The 22,344-nt window shown below is 49.1% G+C and overlaps 1 protein-coding gene across 9 annotated transcripts in view; it reads left to right on the top strand.

The window, feature by feature from the left end:
- The first annotated feature begins 328 nt into the window (after positions 1–328).
- The window catches only part of PAXIP1 (PAX interacting protein 1), a 49,392-nt gene continuing 27,376 nt past the window's right edge, over positions 329–22,344 (top strand). The window contains exons 1-6 of one of the 9 annotated variants that reach the window (XM_019930274.3): positions 329–1,674; positions 4,357–4,491; positions 8,875–8,918; positions 11,244–11,307; positions 18,127–18,240; positions 20,739–21,353. In XM_019930274.3, coding sequence (XP_019785833.2) covers positions 1,399–1,674; positions 4,357–4,491; positions 8,875–8,918; positions 11,244–11,307; positions 18,127–18,240; positions 20,739–21,353 — 1,248 coding nt within the window. In that variant the 5' untranslated portion in view covers positions 329–1,398. The other 8 variants (XM_019930271.3, XM_073810125.1, XM_019930276.3 and 5 more) reach the window with 8 other exon arrangements.

Raw genomic sequence — 22,344 nt, 5'->3', positions numbered from 1 at the left:
TTTTGATTTGGTATTTAGAACTAATTTATCCCTCCTACATTTTCTTAACATGGAAGGTAAAATGTTACAATGGTCAATACCAAATATATGCTTGGGTATTCAAAGGAAAGACAGTACATTCTTATTCATTCAGGCAAGTACTGAATGTTTTTATTATTTGTATAAAAAAATTGTTAGCTTTAGAATAGGGCTGTTTCAGAATGTTCAAAAGACAAATGAAAAAAGCAAAAAGCAGGATATTTAAAAGGCTTAATGTGTGCTTACTTTCTGCCCATACAAAATCACTTATTACATACGTGCGTGCAATCAAAACCGTATTCGCCGATTAAAAAGAGCCAGTGTCCATTGTATTGCATCCTGGTCAATGAACCAACCACGTCAACTGTCACTTTCAGAACTCCTGTTATCGCAGAATAGAAGTAATACAAGGGCCTCAAATATGAGTTAATGTTATAGGAGGCTGCCGCAATAATTTTGCAAGGTTTCTCTCTCGACCAATTTCACTAACATTTACTTAAAAATGTCTTTCCGCTTAGCAGTTAAGAAGTAGGCCTGATGCACGTCCCTTTCGATTCTCAGGCTTCTCAGGGCTAGGACAAAGCCTGCTCCCCGGGGAAGGCTGGGGTCGGGCCGGCTGCACCGCCCCCCTCCCCCCTCCCCCGCGCAGGTGAGCCGGCAGCAGCGAGCGGAGCGCAGGTGCGCGCAGACCCCCGTGCTCCTCGCGCCGCGGCGCCGCCGGATGACGTCAGAGCGCGGGTACACGTGGCGGCGGTCTGGCGTCAGCGGTGCCGGGAGGGAGGAGAGCGGGGCTGGTTCCGACGGCCCAGGTCAAGACCGGAGCGGGTTCGGGCGATGGGGAGAAGCCCACTGGCCGCGTCCGGGAGGCTGGCGCGCCTCGGCCGGTCTGCAGCGCTCCGTCCCCGACTCGGCCCAGCGCCCCCGCCCTTCAGCTGGGACCCGGGACCCGAGCTCCAGGGCCTGAGGCGTCACCTCGGGTCCCGTCTGGCAGCAGCCGGCGACGCTCCGCTCCCCTGCGCCCGAGGCCAGTGACCCGCTCCCGCCGCCACCGCCGGCAGCCTGCGACCCCGCGGGCCCGCCCCTCGCCGCGCGCCCGCCCCTCGCCGCGCGCATGCGCCGCCCCTGCGGCCGCGCGTGCTGTCGGGAGGGGCCTCCGCGTTCCCTTCTTTCCCGGGACCGGCCCACTCCGGTCCCACCGAGGGGGGTGCGTTTCCCCTCGACCCCCGGGCTTCCTCCTGAGGGGGCGGCGGCGGCCACGGGCCCCCGTCTCTGGAGCGGACTGCTCGGTGCCAATGTCCGCGGGGCCGCGGGCTGCAGCAGAGGCGCTGGGCGGCGCCGGCCGACCGCCCGTCCCTCGGCTCCCCCTCGGCGGCGGGCGGGATGGTGCGGCCCGCAGGGCTCGCGCGGCTCCCGCGCTTGGGCGGCCCGGCGCGGGCGGGGGCGCCGAGGGCGGGGGAGCGGGCCCGACTCGCAGGACCGGGCCGGGGCCGCGCGGGCCGCGCCGTTCGGGAGCGAGCCCCGCGGGCGGGCCTGGCGGGGCGGGAGCCGCCGCGGAGCCTTCGGGCCGCCGCGACCATGTCGGACCAGGCGCCCAAAGTTCCCGAGGAGATGTTCAGGGAGGTCAAGTACTACGCGGTGGGCGACATCGACCCACAGGTACCGCGTCGCCCCCGCCCCTACCCCCGCGTCCCCGGCCCGTCCTCGCTCCGGCCGCGCGCCAGGGCGCACAACGTCGGGGCCCCGCCGCCGGTTGCCCGCCGGCGTGGCTGCGCGGAGGCTGGGCCGCCTGGCGCCGAGCAGGCCGGTAGCGGGGCCGGAGGGGAGGGAGGGGAGAGGGAGCTGGTCTGTGGGCCCCGCGGTCGGGGAGGGAGGAAACTTGGGAGGAGTGCTGACCCCTGTAACAGGGGGAGGGGACCTGGGGGCCTGAGGGATCCGCGGCAGGAAGGGGTTGTGTCCGGACTGGGGGAGGAGGGCATTGGGAGGTGGGTCTGCCCTGGAGCCCTGCGCCGATTGTCCCCGTCCCCGCGCGGTGGGGGACCGGGGTGCTGTCTCGTGGCCGCCTCGCCAGCTTCCCACTCCGCTCCTTTCTGGGCGGAGTTCGGACCGGGCCGCACTTCCCGCGGCAGCCTCGGCGGTCTGGGCTCCCCTGACGCCCAGACGGTGGGTCCGAGCGTGGCGGGAGCTTCGGCCGGTGGAGCTGGTAGGGACGTGGGTCCCGGACTGCTGAGCGGACGGCTAGTCGCTCTGGTGTGGCAGCCACCCCAGGTCGCAGGTCTGCGGCTCGGTCATCTCGTGTGCGGCAGTGAACCCTCAGTTTACCACCAGCGGTTGCGTGTTCCTTGATTTCCCTAATTGGGTGAATTACACAGTAATGGAAAAATACCCTGGTAACGCCGTCACACTGAACATTGGACTTTTTTTGTCGTTCGGGCTCATGCCAAAGGATATCGTGGCTTTTCCTAAGTAGAACATGTGTTTGTGTTTGAACGTTAGAATGTTGTTTTTCCATTGTGGGAATTAACCGCAGCTGAGTCTGCAGGTGATTCTTAACACTGTTCTTTTTCCTAAAGTTTATCTTTACAGTTTTATCACCTGGGTGTCTCATTGGCCCTGAGTGCTAAGCTTGGAGACCTGTGGTCTGGGCCTCCTGAGTGGAGACCGATACTTAACAAATAAAACTTGGGTGGCCTAAAAGGCTCTGTGGAAGGCTGATGGGCCTTGGCCTTCCAGAGGCTTGCCTGTCGGTATCTTAGTAACCAAACTCCCTTAGATCACCACCTAGGTGGTCCTTTCTCCACTGTAACTCTAAAGAGGCTTTGAATTCAAAGGTAAACAGGTGCTGAGCTCAGAGGACTGAAGTGCCTGTAAGGTGCGGCTTCTCCCTTCCAGGGTTTCCCTTTCTTCACTGTCCACTGTTCTTCCCCTCTCTCATCCCGCCCCCTATTTCATTTTAGGACTTTGGCTCTTAAGAGTGACCTGAACCATGTGTTACTTAAAACCTGGAGCAGGCTGCACTGGAACCATGTTTACTCAACTGTGAATCAAGTTTAAGGGCTTAAAAAATGTCCTTGCAAACCACTTTGATCTGAAACAGTATATTTTCTGAAAAGTTTAGAGTCAGGGATATTCGATTCTCTGAATCTTATAAATGTGGGTTCAGAGAGTTCACGTGCGTTGGATGAACATCTAGTTCACTTCCACGTGTGGGGTGCACTCGGCTGCTCTGAGCGTGAAGCGTGCTCCTGGCGTCCGGCTCCTGGCCTCCACCCTCCCCACAGCCTCCACTGCTGGCCGTGGCCTCTCTTCCCTTCCCGCTGCGGCGTCTCATTCACTCCCAAAGCTTTGCCCTGTCTCTGTAGTGGACTGAGGGCTCCACTCAGGCGGGACCCAGGTCTCATCCTCGATGCGCTGGGTGTCTTCCTCGTTCTTAGAGGGGCACCAAAGAAGGCCATGCCCTAAACTGAGACTTTTGTCTTCCCCCCGCACCCGCTCTTAGACGTGGTCCTCGGGAGCAGTGTGCTGTCGTTCCCCAGTTTCTCTTCCACGTGCCCCTTTCGGTCACCAGGTCTTGCTGCTTCTCTCACATCATCTTCTTGTCCCTGATGACCTTTTTCCAGTTAAGTTACCTGCCTCTTTCGCCTGAATTATTGCAGTTGTTTCTTAACAGGTGTCACGGCTCCAGTCCTGCAGTGTAAGTGCATTCTTCTTATGCTGACGGCAGTCTTTCTGTGAAGTCTGATCATGCCTCGTCCCTACTGACCAGCCCTCAGTGTCTCTCCAGGAGACATTCTGTATTTTATTTCAGGATAAAATACAAAGGTTTCTGCACAGCATCTATGAAGCACAGTAGACGGTCTAATCCACATTCAGCCGTCCAGCGTGTTGAACGCTGCTTTCTCCACACGATGCACGTGTTTTTGCCTTGCTGACGCCTTTAAGTTCATAAGGATTCGGCTCCTATAGCTCCTCTTCCAGAAACGTTTCCGTTTATCAGAAACTACCTGTCCCCAAGCCTTTATGTTTGAGACATGGCATGTCGCGTGCTAGCCCAGTCTCAGCACTTACGGTGCTGTGCTCACCTTGTCTGTCAGTCCTGTGTTCAAGACGGACCCTGTGTAGTACCTGGGTCAGAGGAGCCTCCGTGCTTACCTGTCAGTGAATCAAGATTTGCTGCTTTTTGTTGTCCGCATATGTTTCATTGCATATGACTTAGTGCAAGGTTATTAATCTTATGTGGAGAACATGGTGTGCGTTTATTAGAATTTTCACTGTAATAATTTGTATAAATTGAGAATGAAATACAGCATTTTCCATTTTAATTTGTGTGGTTTTTTAAAGGTTATTCAGCTTCTAAAAGCTGGGAAAGCTAAGGAAGTGTCGTACAATGCACTCGCCTCACACATCATTTCAGAAGACGGGGACAATCCGGAGGTGGGAGAAGCTCGGGAAGTCTTTGATTTGCCTGTAGTCAAGGTTGGTAGTAAATTTAATGAATTCTGTGCGCTTCATCAAGTACCTTGCAAGCAGTGCGTTGAAGTTTCCGTGCAGCTCTTCTCACACTCTTTGCTGAGGTGCAGCTCTGGGTGGGAGATGCTCTTGGCATCTGAGGAACCATCCAGCAGAAGGCCCTCTACGTGAAATCAGGCTTCAGCAAGGTTTCTGCACGTTACCGCTTACGCACCTGCTGCGGGTGGCCCCGTTTTGTCACCGTCTGGAAGTTGTCTAAGCCAAGGAAACGTGTTGAAGGCAGTGGACGTGCTGTCTTGAAGCAGATGACGTGGGTGAATTCTGCTAAGAAAGTTTATTGATTCCAAGAGGAACTCCTGGAACAGGGCTCCCTTCCATCCCCAGTGGCCAGGGGTCCTGATTTCCAGGCAGACAAGCCTAGGGGAGCCCTGCCCTCTCTGGGCTATGGCTCTGCTCTCCGACAACGGTCACAGTGACCCCTTGTGCCACTGTCCTTCTGGTGGCTCTCTGTTCCACTATCCAGCTTGACCTGTGGGTAGTTTATCCTAGAAAGTAGAGTCTCAGCTGGTGGGTGAATTGTTCAGTTCTGTTGATCTGCATACTGTGCTGCTCTGTTGTGGCTGCTGGTTGAACTGACTGCTGTTAAATGTGGGTTTTTAAAATTTAAGTTTATAATTTCGATCCTTCCGTTTTTTCTCATCATTTATAGTGTATATTTGTTTTAAAATGGTTCTGTTCCACTACCCTTTTTTTTCTCTTTTCTATGCTGTTACATGTGTTATCTTAAAAAAAAAACAACATGACAGTTACTGTGGCTTAATAATGAGAGAGGTAGGAATTAAGAGAGAGTGCCGCTGAGTCCAGCTGGGCAGCGGGGTTGCCGGCTGGCCGCTGCGAGGCCTGAATGCCACCAGCGTCCAGGGTCTGAAACGCTGCCCTGCAGGCTTAGAAGCCTGATTTTGGAACATAAGCCTGAAAGCAGATCTGTCTCACAAGAAGGTTCCCAGGAGGGCGCTGTGTAAGTCGGAATGACTTAACTTGCGGCGGTGAGGATGGTGGTCGTGTTTCTGGCTGGATGCTTGCTTCCGCCTGGCCAGCGGCTCACTCCGCCCGAGCCTTTTTGAAGTCTGACAGCAGGTTCCTGCCGGCTTCACCTGCAGCCGCCTCGTAGGAGGGGTGGGCCTGCCACGGACACTAGGCTGTGGACCCCGGCACCGGTTCCCTGGGGCCCTGTTTCGGCCTGTGGTTTGCTTCCACTCTTTCTTGGCTTGAGGGACTGTATCTCATCCCTTCCCCTGTCTGCAAACTTTTTTCCCCTCAGACAGTAGCCTGGAGCCTGTTATCACGGTGACTTCACACGTTGTGTGGATTTCCTAGTGCACCTTGAAAGGGCAGCCTTGTTAACACGTTTGGGGCGCCCAGTCAGCTTCCGCAGACCACTTACTGCAGTGCTTCTTAAGTCCAGCGACCCCTCGAGCCCCTTTTTGTAGCAAATATTTTGTAATACCCCCTCTATTATCCTGAAATGAAATTCTTATGTATAGTAACATCATATAACTTGAATATATATTTGTATTTATATATAAATTGCCCAAACTGAAATGTAAAAAAAGAGGAAAAAAGGAAACCAGATAACAGAAAGCCTGCATTTCATTGTGTGAATACCCTGGAGGATGGGGTGTAGCGTCACCGTGGACCTGCTCCTCTGTCCTGCAGATGCCGGTGCCAGCTGTGAGGTGACGGTGCAAAACGGTGACCCATCCTCGCTACAATTCTGGGCTAAACAGCGCTGTCTCCTTCACTTTACACTGAAGTTGTGTTCCCAGGAAGGTCCGTCTGCAATACGGCTGCATACAAGCAGCCACCACCCAGCTCCCGCCGTGGTCACCGTTCTCCCAGTCTAGCTCCCATCCTACTCCCTTTGGCTGTAGTATTTCAAAACGACTCCCAGGCATCCTGCTCTTTGATCTCTTGCAGCATTCCAGCCTGCTTTTAATTTTGTGGCAGCGCCTATACTGTCCAGCGACTGCAGTGTTGCATTACAGGATGGTAGAATTTTCCAGAACCCATCCAGCAGTTTGCACTCATTCCAGATAGTGCTGGTAGACCCTCGAGTTCTTGTCTGAACCTAGTAAGTTTCCTACTGGGGGCTGCTGTCAGTAGTGTGGTCTGTGTCCAGCCGAAGGCGGAGGCCTGGTTCTCTAAGTGCATATCCCTTGGCCTTTACCTTAATGTTAAATTTGACAAATACTTTAAAAATGTAGGCTTCCTTTTGCCCAGGGACAGTTTATCTTTCTCATGTTTGAATTTTATGGATGTTTAAAACTTGCTTCTTTAGGCACCAAGATTTTTAAAATAATCTTTTTTAATGGAAATACGTTCCTCAGTGGCCTTGGGCCCTCTTAATTATGCTGACTTTCAGCAGTGAATTTATTTTAATTTATTATTATCTGCCTTTGGGATAATAGCTCCTCATTACTGTGCTCTTCTAGCTCTCCGTTCCTGCTGTATTATCATTAGTGTGTCCTCCTTCTTTGCTGCATTATCTTCTCTAGACTTACCTGGATGAGGGCCGCAGGGAGTCTGTTCTGCTTTACTGCTGCCAGCCCTGCAGTCTGTAACCGGGACGCGCGTACTCGCTGCTCCCCAGCCCCCAGGGACAGCTTTCCAGGGTGAATGCTGCATGCAGAGTCATAAGGGCTGCCTGTCCGGAGTGTGAGCTCCTCCGGTCGTGGGCGCTTCCCTCCCACTGGACGCGGGAGGAGCCGCACCCACACCATCCGAGTCGTATTGCAGTGCGTTGACCTAGGCTCTGAGAATCCTGCTGACATGAGACAAAGGGTGGCCGGGAAAACTGGTCTCAGGCAAGCCTCCCCCGTGCTCCCACGCCGCCGGGGAACAGCAGAGGGCTCTGGTGTCACTGCTGGGAATAAGGCTCGGCCCACGCGAGGGTGTCCTGAATGCAGGAGGAGTGGTGGCCAGTTCCCTCCCGTCCAGCTGGAGTCTCCCCAGGACTGCAAGAAGCGAACAGCCGCTGGAGACACTGCGCGTGGAGACGTTGCACACTCCCTTCCAGCTTGGTGGCTTCATCCGCCAAGTTAGTTACACACTTGGCAGAATTATCAAATCATCATGAAGTGATTAACCCAAGTAGAGCCAGTCTTTATTTTATAAAATGTGTAATATTTCTGTGCTTTTTCACAGACGTTACACTTACTTATAAACTTACGCTGAGAAATTGTTGATGTTCCCTGAAAAATGAGGAGGGGGTACTTTGATTTCTAAAGTTCTTTCAAGGTGTATATAATGCATGAGAAGTGGGTGTGTATTTACGTTGCAGGTGGCGAAGCTTCTGGAAGTCAGCTGGCTAAGTGGGTTATTACTGTATTTTTACATCGTAATCCTGTGAAGCAGAGCTATCAGGATAATGATTAATGTAATTTTTAAAATTAAATGTAGAAATAATGAGGTAATTTTTCAAAAATGTAAATTACCAAAAAGGTAGTAATTAGTCTAAGGTTTTATAATTAATCTGAGTTTTGCAATTCATAAAAAGATTACCAGACAGAAATTCTTTCTGTGATTTACAAACATTGTATCTACTTGGCTTCACTGAAAAAAACTCACGAATTCATACCTGACTGGATTCAGCACTCCAGAAGGAGACGTAGCGGGGCTGTCTGTACCTCAGATGGGGGTAGGGAGGGCTGTCAGTTCCCCGCCCCCCCAGTTGTGAGGACAGTTTCTAGCCGGCCTAGAGGCTTAAGCAGTAGAAAGTGTGTAAACCTAGAATTTAAATTTCCAGGGACTTCCCTGGTGGCGCAGTGGTTAAGAATCCTCCTGCCAATGCAAGGGACACGGGTTTGAGCCGTGGTCCGGGAAGATCCCACATGCCGCGGAGCAGCTAAACCTGTGCGCCACAACTGCTGAGCCTGTGCTCTAGAGCCCGCGAGCCACAACTACTGAAGCCCACGTGCTGCAACTACTGAAGCCCGCGCTCTGCAACGAGAGAAGCCACCCACCGCAATGAGAAACCCGTGCACCGCAACGAAGAGTAGCCCCCGCTCGCTGCAACTAGAGAAAGCCCGCGCACAGCAACGAAGACCCAGTGCAGCCAAAAATAAATAAATAAATAAATCTCTATACATAATAATTTTTTAAGATCTGGTAGTGTTTCATTCTACAATTGGGCTTTTCACCTTGGGCACTAATAACTAACGTTCCACTCTGACGTTTCTGCTACGTGAATACTCGTGACTGTAATCTGGATGCTGTGTAATCGGTTGTAACAGAGCCTTTACTTTTCTAGGAGCTTCACTAGTAACATGATGACATGTTGAGTATGAACTGGAACTGTGCTTTGACGTGCGTTAATGTTTTCTTTTTCAGCCTTCTTGGGTGATTCTGTCCGTTCAGTGTGGAGCTCTTCTGCCGTATCCTTTGTGGGGAAGTGGGGCGGGAGGGGTTTAGTACTGGAGTGGTCTTCGCTTACTGAGCTGGCTCATTAGTTAGGGGAGGTGGTGTTGTGTTCACTCTGTCCCTGCTCTTTCCATCCTGTATCCAGGTGTGTGTACCTGATCCTTGTCATTACCCCTGGGGGGCCGGGGCGGGGTGGGGGGACCAGCTGTGTGGAAGCAGCTCTAGGCTGGGACCCAAGGCCCAAGTTCTAGTTCTTCTGCGACTTGGCTTTAGGATCTCGGCTGGTCTGGACCTCAGTTCTGTTATCTTTGAAATAGATGGTTTTTGTGGTGTCTAGTTAGATGGACTATTTCTAAAATTCTAAGTCTGTGTGAACCAAATCATGAATTGTTTGAAGAATAAATTGGAGAAGAGAACATCAGGACATTTTTAGTTTTATATCACGCACCATTATTCTTTTTAATTCCATTGGTTTATTAATTCAGGACCCATGTTGACCACCTGCTGTGGGCCTGGTTCTGAAAACAGAGGGGTCGACAGGGCCTCATTCCTGCCCCCAAGGAGCTGCCCCGCACTACGTGTTGGTTCATTCAGCGTTTCCTGAGTGTGGCCCTGGAACTACCCAGCCCACATGCACACTGACACACACTGTGCTGGAAGCAGGAGTGAGCCCTCTGCAGCCTGCTGTTCTGTGCTCTAGGCCTCAGAGTCCCTGTTTTCGCCCTGGAAGTGTGAAGCTTCCCTGCAGGGTCATTCCAGGCATAATCTGATTTTGGAGGTCACTTCTGTTAAGGTACCTGATACTATGCGGTCATGATGTCCTAGTGTTAGACCCGGGCAGAGGTGATGTTATTTACCGTGTTGTGTGGCTCTGCCAGGCATTTACTACTGAATCGATGCGGGTGGAGGGAATCTTCGTGTATTAAATGTGTATAGGAGACCTCAGATAAACAGAGAAAACACCTCCTTCCACGCAGTTCTTAGAGGACGTGCACAACTTACAGCAGCTCCAGCTCAAACATTCTAAGATTTCTCTTCCGCAGTCTGAAGAGTTAACGGAAATTGGTTCCTGGTTTGTTTTTGGCCTTGGTTTTTTAGGAGTTTGAGTTGTGTTTGTTTGTTTTCTTTACAAGCACAGGTGAAAGAAGACTGGGAGGGAAAGGGTGTTTTTGAGGATAAGAGGCTAGTTTTTCCTGGCCTGGATCGTGCACTCGCTACGCAAGGATTTCCTGAGAAGTTGTCACTTCGTTTGAGCACTAACTGCCTGTTTTCCCAAGGAAGGTTAAAGGAGCAGAAAGAACTCCTGAGACTCGGTTACTCTTAGCCTCTGTTCATGTTTCCCCAGGTCTTTGGAAGTAGACAGTCCCTGAACTAAGGTAGGAGGATGGAGACAGCTTGGATGATGGGGCTGAAGGCGTGATGTTGGGGTCTGAGGAGCTCAGGGCAGCCAGGAGGCCCGAATCTCTGTGCGGTTTTCTCAGACCTGGGTAGGAGACTTCCAAACTGCTAGAAAATTTTCAGTCTGATCTTTTTTCTTAATTCACCTATCTCAGGAGGTGTACTTTTCTCCTGTAGGGAAAGAGAAGTAATACTTTAACCCATTTGAATTCTAGACACTCCAGATTCTTAAAAAAGTCATGTTTGCTTTGAATAGACCGTAAAGTACAGGCACCTAGAGGTCATGTCTGCTTATGGAGAGCCCTGTGCCCAGTGTCTGCACTCTGTAAGCTCTCAGAAAACGTGTTGAATGAATTTGAAAGTCAGAGCTTTAGAATTGGGGAGAATCTTGGGAGTTATATATACTAACTTTTGTTTTAACAAAGGGAAAACTGAAGCTCAGGGTTGTCTTGCCCAAATTCAGAGAGTTCGTGGTGGTAATAAAACTAGAAGTCAAGTTCTTTTATGAAAGACTCTGCTGTGTGACAGAAGTAATCATGTTAAAGTAAACTTAAGACCCTCAATTTGCTTTTAAAATAATCACTATGCATATGTGGTTGTGTACATGTATAGGCATGTGTGTGTTTATATATGTGTATATAGTTAGATGTTTTTTTCCATGAGTATGTTATGCCCATTTTATTGATGATATAAGTGGAGAGATTGGATTTGAAAATGCACTTTATGGAAAACCTCTCAGTTCTTTCTGTGCTGTCAACTTCTCTTTTTTCCAGTCTGCCCTGCACTCTTCTTTGGTCAACTTAAGTCTGTCTCTTTCCTAAATGGATTGAATGGGAAGCAGAGGGTGGGCAATGTCCAAACGGGCCAATAGGAAATGTCTCTTAGTGAAACAGAGCTTGCACTAATCTCATTTCATTGGTATCTTAATAACTGTAAAACAGAGTAAATGGCTTTTCTCCAGAGTCATGTCAGATTTTCTTTGGAATCACTGCCTGCCTCTCTCAGGTAAGCGTAGTACAATTAGTTTTGTGTTATTTACACATAACAGTTCTGAGTTTTTATATGATTGGATTTATGATGTATTTGTAAACCAGTGTTACTTACTAAACTGCATATTCAGTATGACCTTATGACACACTTAAAATGATTTAAATATTCATACTTAGTCTTAAGACTTAGAGCTTTAATGGGTGAAAGTGGTCTTTCTAAAGGATTACAAAGATTTAAAACTTGAATATGAAAACATAGTAAAAATGAAATTGAAAGATGACAAGGAAAATTCATTCAGAAATAAAGGCAGAGAATTTTATTAATAAATAAGGGGCTCATGCAGATCAATAAAAGAAAAAAATAAGACCTCAGTAAACATAAACAAGGCAGAAAACTGAATTTACAGCTTTATAAAGAGGAATTACAAATGAGCATAGCAAAACCTTTGATACACTTTATAAACAAAGACGTGAACGCCTTAATAGCGCTGAGATAAGATTTTCTGCTTATCAAATTTGTAAGAGTATATTCGGTGCTGGTGGAGCTGCAGACAAGCTTCCCCTCTCCCGGCAGGAGTGCAGTTCAGTGCAGCGGTTTTCTAGAAAAGTTGAGCCAGGTCAGAGCCATAAAATAGTCTTTCTGCTTCCCCTGCAGTTCTCTTATGTTTAGAAGTTCATCCCAAATTGATAGAAATGAGGGCAGATTGATGCATAAAGGTGTTCAGCGCAGCTTTATTTATAAGAGGGTAAATTTGGAAACAGATGATCCACGATTTGGAAATGTTTAAGAAACCTGTTCTGTACACTTACATACTAATCTAGTTATGTAGCCAGTTGTGAATTTTGTTTTATGAATATATGTAAAGACATGGGGAATGTCTTAACTGGGGAAGAAGCCGGGTATAACAGTTATGTACAGTATTACATCAACCAGATATAATATATAGGAAATATCTGTAAGAGGGACCAAAATGTTAACGGCAGTGAATTCTGGGTAGTGTGAGAAGTGAATGTTTAATATTGTTTTATGGTATTCTGTCCTCTCAACCCCCTAGGTAAAAAACCCTCAAACAGTAAACGATTATTATGAAAAACCAAGTTGGTGTTGTTTAAACTCACTTTTTAGGTTACATGGAACAATTAGTAGCCATTGGGCAGGAAGAAGCAGTTTAAAGGGCTCCCATTTTCTCTGACCTCAGTAGGCCTCATCCCTGTCTGTAGTTCTTAAGGTGATAGTTTTGAGAAGGCGTTTAGTCTTCCATCCCCGTGGAAGCCTTTGAGAAAGGGTTGTATCAAGGATGTTAGATGAGACGAAAAGGGATTTGATCATAATCTTGCCTTTTTCTTACACCTTTGTAGTAGAGGATTATGGAACCGGGTAATATTAGCTTAATATTGTTAGATTGTCGGCCAGACTCAGCTTTTCATTCAAACGGTATCACCATGATCCCTTCTCTGTCCAAGCAATAAGTAAAATTAATTTTGTCATTGTGTTTTTATGTCTTCTAAATTCTGAAAGTTCTTTAAAATTATAAAATCCTCTGTTTTTGCTACATTGATTTAATAGAGATCCTTGAAAAGTTGGCTTTTTTTCCCTTAAGAACCAGAATTTTGCTGGTATTTGTATTTTTCAGCATTTTTCACATCTTTGCTATAAATGTATATTTACATGTTGATGATCTTTAAAGTTGGCTAAAATGAAAATCTTCTCACGATGGGTACTGTGGTTACACGTAATGTTTATTGTTTATACTCCTCTGTATGTTCCAAAGGTATAATAAATATCAGAAAAGTTTTAAATGAAGATACTTTATTGCTCCTTATGCATAAACACAATGTACTGTGGCAAAAGGTAAATTTTGCATTTAAGTATATTCGTATGGATTGGATTTCTGGGCTCATGATTCAGAGCCGCGAACCAGAGGGCGAGGAAGAAGCCGGGGCAGGGAGTCCTGTGGGTGTTTTCTGGGATCAAGGTCATAGTGACATGGTACTTAGCGGACCTGACTTGGGAAACATAAAAGAACATCAAGAGCGTGTGAGTTTAAAACAGGGTTTAAAGTTAGGGGTTAGACATGTTTAAATGTTAACTGGTTCTGGAGCACCTTGTAGCCTTGGAGAGAAGTAGAACCGAGATTACACGTCACGAAGGCTCTGGCATGTGTGATGGGTTACTATGCCGTGCACTTAACACCTGCGGCTGTGGCGCGCATGGCCCACGTGCAGGCTGTGCTGAGTCAGGGGCACGGGTGTTGGGGTGTGAGTTCAGAGAAGGTGGCGCCGCTGTAGACTGTGGGATCAGGAAAGCCTTGGTGGAGGCGGCAAGATGTGAGGGGCCTGAAACGGCGGGCGGAACTGGCGCGGAGCCGGATGGGGGCACAGAGGCTCGTGCGAGGGGACCGGCCTCAGAACAGGCCGTGTGGCTGGGAGGAGAGGAGGAGAACAAGCGCGCAGGCAGGCGGGCAGAGAATACAGGAAACTCGATAAAGTAGCCGCTGTTTCACTCTTCTTGTATATTTAATCTTGGACTGCAAACGCAGACGTTTGCATTAGAACATTTGGAAAACACAGGAAAAAAGCAAGCAGATTAAAATCACTTGCAGTCTTGTAGGTGGAACTGGTCTGGGAGCTCTAAGCAGGACAGAGGGCAGGGTAAGGATGGGAATGTGGACAGGAGGACCAGTCACAGTCTTTAGGCTTGAGATGAGGATTTGGACCCAGGTTAGCACCGTGTAGAAGACGACGGCGTGGATCTAAGGAACGGCTGGGAATCGGAAGGTCTTGGTGACTTGGGGGATGCTGTGCAAAGGGAAGAGCCGGTGCTCACAGGGGGCCTCTGCGTGCAGAGCCTGTGGTGGGTGCTCCACAGGAGGCCACTAGGCAGATGACTTCCTTTTCCAAAGTAGGAACATTGCCGGACGTGGGAAACAGAGAGGACTCTGGCTTCTGAGGGAAGGTGATGAAGTCGGACTGAAGCCCCTCGCTGTCCGAGTGTCGGGCCTGGGAGATGCAGCGTGAGGGGCTGAGAGCTACTGCTTCGTTGCAGAGCGGCTAGAGAGGGGAACAGGTAGTCAGGAATAGAGCCTTGCGTAACATGTGGGGTTATGGGGAGATCCGGGGAGAAAGGGGACTTGGAAGTAGACAGAGATGGTGCCGGAGGAGGGGTGTTATGCTGAGGGACTGAGAATGAAGTCAGACATAGTGGTTGGTTTTATTGCGGGGACGGAGCAGGGCCCCAGGGAGCAGTGCGGAGCGACAGTTGGTGCCCCTCCATGCTGCTCGTTGACCCGGGAGCGGGAAGACGGCAGCGCGGGGCTCTGTGTCTGGCACACAGGCTTAGGGGTCTAGGTGGACCTCGGGTTCTGGGCTGAGGAGCTACAGGTGAGGTCAGTGGAGGAGGAGAACGGGGACCCCGTGAAGGAAGCGGGGGCGTGCGGGCGTCTGGGAAGCAGCCCGGCTGCAGGTGTTTCTCTGGGTGGGGAGCGGCTGGGGCTGGAGTGGACCAAGGCGGACGCAGCGAGTGCTCGGCGGAATTTTATAGCCTTTTAAGCACATTCGTTAGGAATAACAGAGTCGGTATGACCTTTATGGGTCAGTTACTGCACTTATCCTCACAGTTCGCCACTCGTGATGGTGAAAAGAAAGCTCTGCTTTATTTGAATAAAGATCATTCAGCTAAGACTGGGGAAGGCTTTACTTGATACTAGTTCATACGAAGAAGCCCTGGTTCAGAAAAGTGCACTGGGGACACTAGTATTTTGTGGTTGCTAAAAAATGTGAATTCAGTTGTGAGACATACTAACAAACGTATGTTCAGTGTGCAGCGAAAGGACTTCGGTTCACCAAATACGTGAGGATGCTTTGTGACGGGAACAACGCCCAGGGGTGCGGATAAATGAGGATACAGTTCCCCCCCTCGGGTGAGGGCACAGTTCAGAAGGGGAATGTCACATACGCGGAGCTGAAGCGGGTGCAGGGTGTGGGAGCAGTACCAGGAGGGGCGATCACGACAGTTAACCTGCACCTGGTAGGCCTCTGGAGCACCTGCACACGCGCACGTGCACACGGCAGGCAGGCAGGGCTCCAGCGCTGTGAAAGGACTGTTTGCTTGGTGGTTCTCAGTGACCTTCTGTCTTTTCCCGTCAGGGTGTTGATACAAGCTGGAGCTCTTTGTTGGAGTCTTCCAGAGCTCTCCAGGGAGAGGTAGGGAAGGGAGCTTGTGCCAGCAGAAGTTGGGAAGCACAGACATCACCTGCCTTCTTCTGAGCCGGTATTGATGCAGGCTGAGGCCTCTGTTGTAATGTGCTGGGTAGGTCGCGGGGACAGGTCACGAGTCTGATGGAGAGCCTGGCCAGGGTCCTCATTTAAATCTGGAGGACTAAAGAGATCAAAGCCTTTCCATTCTGTATCTCAATCCACAGATATTTCTTGACTGCCTACCCATGTGCCTGGTACTGTACTAGGTCCTGTCGAAGGTACCAGAGTGGAGGACGTGGTTCTCACCTAAGGCTCCAGTCAGTAGGATGGTAGCTCGCAAGCAAGACGGGACAAGGAGAGCTTGTGGGGCTGCAGCCAGGAGTGTCTGGCGGAGAGACCTGGAGAAGGAGGGCGCCCCCGGGGCACAGAGGGAAGCCCTTCCTCGAGAGGGACGCGGGTGGAGGTGTGGCCTCTGCTTGGGACAGAGGTGCACATTCAGAGGGGCAGCTTGCTGTGGGAGTGCAGGGGCCGTGGGCGCTGAGCCGAGGCTAGGGGCGGGGCACAGAGGCAGGGAGAGCAGCTCAGGTGAGGGGCCGCAGGTCAGAGCGCAGGTGTGGCAGCAGCTGGGAGCAGGACCAGGGCTGAGGCACACACAGATCAGGAAAGCCCGAGACACCGTCTGGAAACTTCCAGATCTCAGCCATAAGGTGTTGAGGAGACATCCAGGCTTTCTTAGCTGAGACCGTAGACATGTAGTTTAGGAAGATTACTTTTTTTAAAAAAGAAAAGCACTTTTCCCCAGTTATAAAATTAATGCTCTTGAAAATTTGGAAAATACAGAAAAGTATAAAAATTAGAATTAAAATGTCCCCATAATCCTGTCACCACTAGGTAACTGTCATTAACATTTTGGTGTGGAAAGAGCATTCTTAATTATGCTGATACAGATTCATTGAATGAGCTGGTTTGCGCGTTCAGTCATTTAACCCAAACGTTCGCCGATGAAGAATCTGGTTCTCAGAGGTTTTCCGAGTTGCTCTTAGCTGGAGTTTGGAGGCCCTGTGTCCATTCCAGGCCTCCCTTCTTCCCGATGTGATGTTCTTTCCACAGCAACTTCCTGTGCCCTGTTGAGACCGGGGCCAGGATCCAGGCCAGCAGGGTACAGGACTAGAGTTACTGCAGTCAGTGAAATAAAAATAATACCTAACTGATGGGTGGCCAGTCTTTGGGATAAAGCCATATCTAGATTATGGGTTTTCCTTCATTTTAAATAAAGATTATATAATGATTCATTAGAGTAACATGTATTACCGCGTAATTAAATCTCACCTCCAGAGGCTGCGGGATGTAAATGTTTTTGTGAAAGTCTCTAAGAAAAATAACATCTTCTGATCCAGTATCCTGAAATGTGACACTGACTTACTAAATTAAAGAGAGAGAAGATAATGATTTTTAAGGTGATTTTATAAAATTAGTGTGTTCTTGTTAGTATTCACAGAGTAGTATGGAATGCAAAATAATTTCTAGGAATATTTGTGAAATGGATGAGAGTAGCTATAGAATGTTAGATTTTTGGCCGGCTGAATAATGGCAGTTAACAAGGAAAAAACATGCTCTTTGTCAACACTTTAAAAAAATTAACTTGAGACAAAGTTCAGAAGTCTTAGCCATAATTCACAGTTTATAATAAGTTATCTAGAAAAAAATTGACTTAGAGGATTATCTTAGGATTAACACCTTTATTTTTCTTAAATGTTTCTTTTGTCTTTGAGACGCTAAAGTTTATTTTTTAGTAATTACGTTTGGTAGTAACCGCCCTTAGAGAAGCAGTCTAGAGCAGTGGGAAAATACAGCTTGGAGCCGGGTCTGGGTTTCCAGTTACTAGCTGTCATTTCTGTGAGTGTGCACCCCACCACCGGGTCACGGGGACTAGGGGTGGACGCGGAGCCCTTGGCACAGTTCCTGGCACATAGGAGGCAGGCAATAAATGGTAGCTGGTCGGTTGTTGTAGTGAAACCTGTTGTACCACGTGAGCTGTTACATCTGGAGTCTCCACTTCATCGCTCAGCAAGCATAAGAATTGTTCCTTTTATGCTTGCCTTATTTTCTGTGTGTTTGATACTTACGTTTTCCCCTGAGCTTACGCACCACTGTATTTTTACCTTTTATTTTATCCATTTCATAATTAGTATTTGTTATCCATTAATTATTAAGGAGTTCCTTAAATATGATTTTGATACTATTGTATGTAAACATTTTTAAAAAATGACACAGGTGGAAGATGGAGTGGTGTACTAGTTCTTTTTCCTATCATTTTTGTTATAGAACGAAATAATCCTCCATTCAGTCTCTGGAGTGTGGACATAAGTATTTTTCAATTTACTTGGTGACAAGGCAAAAAAAGTGACGATTATAAAACTCACGATAGGAGTAAAAGTTTTTATTATAACAAGCAAATAGCTAGAAGCTCATCTGTTTTTCCCACTAATACCCTTAGGCTAATTTCGTTCAGTGAAAGGGAGAAAGTAGATGAAGCAAAATTGTTATGCAGTCACAGTGTATTTTAATCATGAAGTGAGCGAGTAGGTAAGCAGAGGTGGAGCCTCCTGATGCAAGCTTGCTTTCTGGTTCCTGCCAGGTGTCCCCTGAGGACAGAAGCGCCCTGTGGGCTATGCTCACCTTCCATGGCGGGGGCTGCCAGCTGACTCTCGACAAGAAGTGCACGCACCTGGTTGTTCCAGAACCAAAGGGGGTAAGTGTCCCATGTACGTTCTCCTTTTGAATGTCATTTAAGTATTCCCGGTAATCAGATATCTTCTTTGAACTTCGTTTAAATTAACTGGATTCCGTTTTACAAAAGCTGATAACATTAGTTTATATTATTTATACACAGCTTCATTCCACAAAGGATGTGAGAGGATTATAAATTTTGTTTTGAGCCAGATGTGACTTTTAAAGACAAAGAAATTTGGGTTTATTTCATGTTGAAAATAGGATAGTTTTTTGAATCTCTAAGAGTTTCCTTTCACGTCCACTGAAACTTCAGTTCATTTTTGTGAAAATACATATTACTCCTCTTCACAGTTTTTTTAAAAGGCTTGTACTGAGGGTAATTATAAGCATGCATTTGGTGAAGTTCTCAGTGTACTGTCCTTCTTAGTAATCTGGAATATTTAAAACTGCGTTTATCTCCTTAAGCACGGGACTCTTCTCTCTAAGCACTGGAGGGCCGTAGGGCTCTGGGGGTCCCAGGTGGGGTCCCAGGTCGCCAGCATCAGCCTCCCGGGACTTGTTAGAACCGCAGTCTGTCCAGCCCGCCCCAGACCTAGTAAATCAGAACCTGCCAGGGAAGGGGGAGCCCGGGGAGCCTGAGGCACATGAAGTTTGAGAACGACCGTTGTGTGGAAATCAAGCTTTTTTCCTTCCATGAACATTTATAAATTTGAGAATTAAGTCTATTTATAGTAGGGAAAGCCTTTTGACTAGCTAACGTTTCCACGTGTCAGTCATTAGCTCCTTTTTTTGTTGCCTTCAGTCTGAGTGAGCGCTGTGTATGTTTCGCCCGAGTGCCACTGACTCACAGGAGGGGTGGGAGGCGTGTGGCCGGGCCTGGGCGCAGGGGTGTGGAAGGCTGACGCCCCCCCCTGCCAAGAGGGTCCCTTTCTAGGGCATCTGGAGCAGAGGTGGCCCATAAATGCATGCCGTTCATCATGTTCATTTCCCGACAAGAAAATAACCTGTTAGCCCATGAGTTTGCTTGTAACTTAGTAAGCTGTACAGTCCAAGGGGAGACTCTGAACATTTGAGGTGAGTCTTAAAATCTACTTGAGTAAAAAATTATATTTTACATAACAATTTAAGAGATAAGTAGTATGCTTTGGTTAAATAGTGTAGGGTTTCTTTTTATATCAGTATTCATCTATGGCTAAAAATAAGTCATTTGATTTTAGGTAGCTAGTTTAAGGGGAATGAAGTCTTTATAACTTTTAAAACTATGAGTGAATACTTCTGAAGAGTCAAATTATAATTTGAGGCAGCATATGAATAGAGTGGATTTGGCAAACAGACTGGCTGACTACACACACACAATAGATGGCATGTTTAACACAAGTTCTTTGTTTTGGATAAATTTATGGAGAAAATATATAAATGGCATGATGAAACTATCCTTTGTATTCTTGAATTTTTAAAATGTTTTAAATTGAGAAGAATGAAGGAATTTCATAACAATCAATAGAAAACCCAAGTAGGTTGATTAGCCTTTGGAGGAGGGAGCTGGTTTCTGGGTGTAAGTCCTTCACCCCTGCTGAAGGGTGAAGGTGGGGCTGGGGAGAGACCCTGGGATCCTCCAGCCCGGCCGCCTGCCGACAGCAGGAGTGGATTTAGTGTGGGGCCCCAATTATGTGTTTTCTGGAGAATTGCTGGTATCCGAGGCTTTAGAGCAGGTGGGTCAGACTCTGTCGGTTAACCGAGCCATGTTTCCAAACTTGTTTATTTTAAAGCCCTTTTATCATGTAACTCTCATTTAAGATTCCCTGCTCATCTCCCTTTCCCTTGGGCGTTCCTTTCTTTCCGCCCTCTACCCCGCAGGAGCGCCCTCTGCCTGCCTGTCAGCGCCCCTGCCCAGTGTCCCCAGCTCACTGCTCCCACCAGACCCTGCCAGACCCTGCCGTCCAGCGAGGCCTCCCTGCCCTGTGCCCACGGGACTTCGCGCTGGGTTTCTGTTGTATTCCTGTTGTGCATGTTTAACTTCTGTCCAGAACTAAGTCAGAAGCCTCGCTAGCAGAGAATTGTTGCGGCCTTTGTGTCTTAGGTAGAATGAGCTCGATAAACACTCGCCCACCTGACTGAGGAGCGTCCCCACGCTCCCAGGACTGCCCATGGCCCTGAAGGTGACCCGATCAGTGACACTTTGCACAGAGCAGCAGTCAGTGACAACCAGATTGGACGGCAGGCCGCCTGGCGTTCCTGAGAGTCTCTCGTAGGATTCCTAGCTGTGCGTAGCATTACCTGAAGTTGCCTTCGTAAAAGCGAATTCGGCAGACTTGAAGCCAACCTAAGACCATTGACACATGGTTCGTTGTGTCGCGTGTTCTCTGTCTAAAAGGGGTGTGAGCTTCTCCTCTGGGTAAAGTGGCAACAACAGGAGCTGTGTCCCTCTCCTAAAGTTCTTGCTTCGAGTGCGTACTTCTAGGAAATCTGATAAAACTTGCGGTTTTGTTTCCGTGTGTGTTTGTGCTTCGCCCGCAGGAGAAATATGAATGTGCTTTAAAGAGAGCAAGCATTCAAATCGTGACGCCCGACTGGGTCCTGGATTGCATATCTGAGAAGACTAAGAAGGACGAAGCCCTTTACCATCCTCGTCTCGTCGTTTATGAGGAGGAAGAGGAGGAGGAGAATGAGGAACCGGAGTCCCCGGAGGAGGCCAGCGCGGAGGAGAGGTTCAGCCCCGCCAGCTCTCAGGACGGCTCCCCCTCGGGTGGCCAGCAGCTCTCACCCAAGTCGAACGCTGAAAAATCCAAAGGGGAATTGATGTTTGACGATTCTTCAGATTCGTCACCTGAAAAACAAGAGAGAAATTTAAACTGGACGCCCGCGGAGGTCCCGCAGTTAGCGGCAGCGAAGCGCAGGCTGCCTCCTGGCCAGGAGCCCGGGTTAATTAACTTGTGTGCCAACGTGCCGCCCGTCCCAGGGAACGTCCTGCCCCCCGAGGTCCGCGGTAATTTAATGGCTTCAGGACAAAGCCTCCAGAGTTCCGAAAGGTCAGAGATGATAGCCGCTTGGAGTCCAGCTCTGCGGACCTTGCGAAATATCACTAATAATGCTGACATTCAGCAGATCAACCGGCCGGCCAACGTAGCACACGTAAGTCACTCTTTAAAAAACAAAAGATTTAAATACTGGATTTTACAGCCTTTTCAAATATTTATTTTATTGTCTTCTGCTTCTTCAGGACAAGTAACTTACAAGCAGTATTTATTTGCCTGAGAGCACGTCCCACGGTCTTTATCTGTGTATACGTACACGTGTACGTATTTCAGTGTCATAAATGCCATGTGCGAGAGGGTGACGGCAGGCACGTAGTTGGAGGCCTGACTGCCGAGCTGGCACCAGGACGCCAGTGGCGGGCGCCGCCCCCGGAAACGGCTTCCACGCCTGCTCGGTTTCATTAGCGGTGGCAGCAAAGAGGAGCCTGCAGGCTGCCAGCTGTTCCTTGTTTGCTTATACCGAGCTCCACGGTAGACAAGTAGCGTAACATAAATTAATTCACTCGTTGACGGAGCCTTAATCTTAATTTACAGTTTTGTGATTGGAGCCTGTTGGTACGGGATGGACCTTGAAAGTTGTCGTAAATGTTTTTCACGTGAAGACGGAGAGGAAGTCGTCCGGGTGGTGTGGGCCCGTCTGCGTATCTGGGGCCCCGGAGGCAAGATGGTGAATGAGACAGACGGGCCCCGCCCTCCTTGCAGGTGGAGCAGGCCGACAGTCAGCATAGGTGTTCAGAAGGCAGTAATAAGGGGTCGTGTACTATGAGGGCCGCTGGGGGAGGAGGCCCCTTAAATTAAGCGAAGACTCAACTGCAGGTGGCCCTGGGCAGAGCTGAGGGCAGAGTTGTGGGTGAAGGGGCAGCGGCTGTGAAGACCCTGGAGTAGGCGTGACCTTGCCGTGTTCCAAGGCAGCGGTCTCCAGCCTTTCTGGCACCAGGGACCGGTTTTTCCGCGGGCGGACGGGGGTGGGGAGGGATGGTGCAGGCAGTGACCCAGGCGACGGCGGGCAGTGGGCAGCGGCAGGTGAAGCTTCGCCGCCCACCCGCCACTCACCTCCTGCTGTGCGGCCTGGTTCCTGACCGGGGGGT

The sequence above is a fragment of the Tursiops truncatus genome, chromosome 9, assembly GCF_011762595.2.
Source record: "Tursiops truncatus isolate mTurTru1 chromosome 9, mTurTru1.mat.Y, whole genome shotgun sequence".
Lineage (NCBI taxonomy): Eukaryota > Metazoa > Chordata > Mammalia > Artiodactyla > Delphinidae > Tursiops > Tursiops truncatus.
This window is presented reverse-complemented; position numbering and strand designations above follow the sequence as displayed.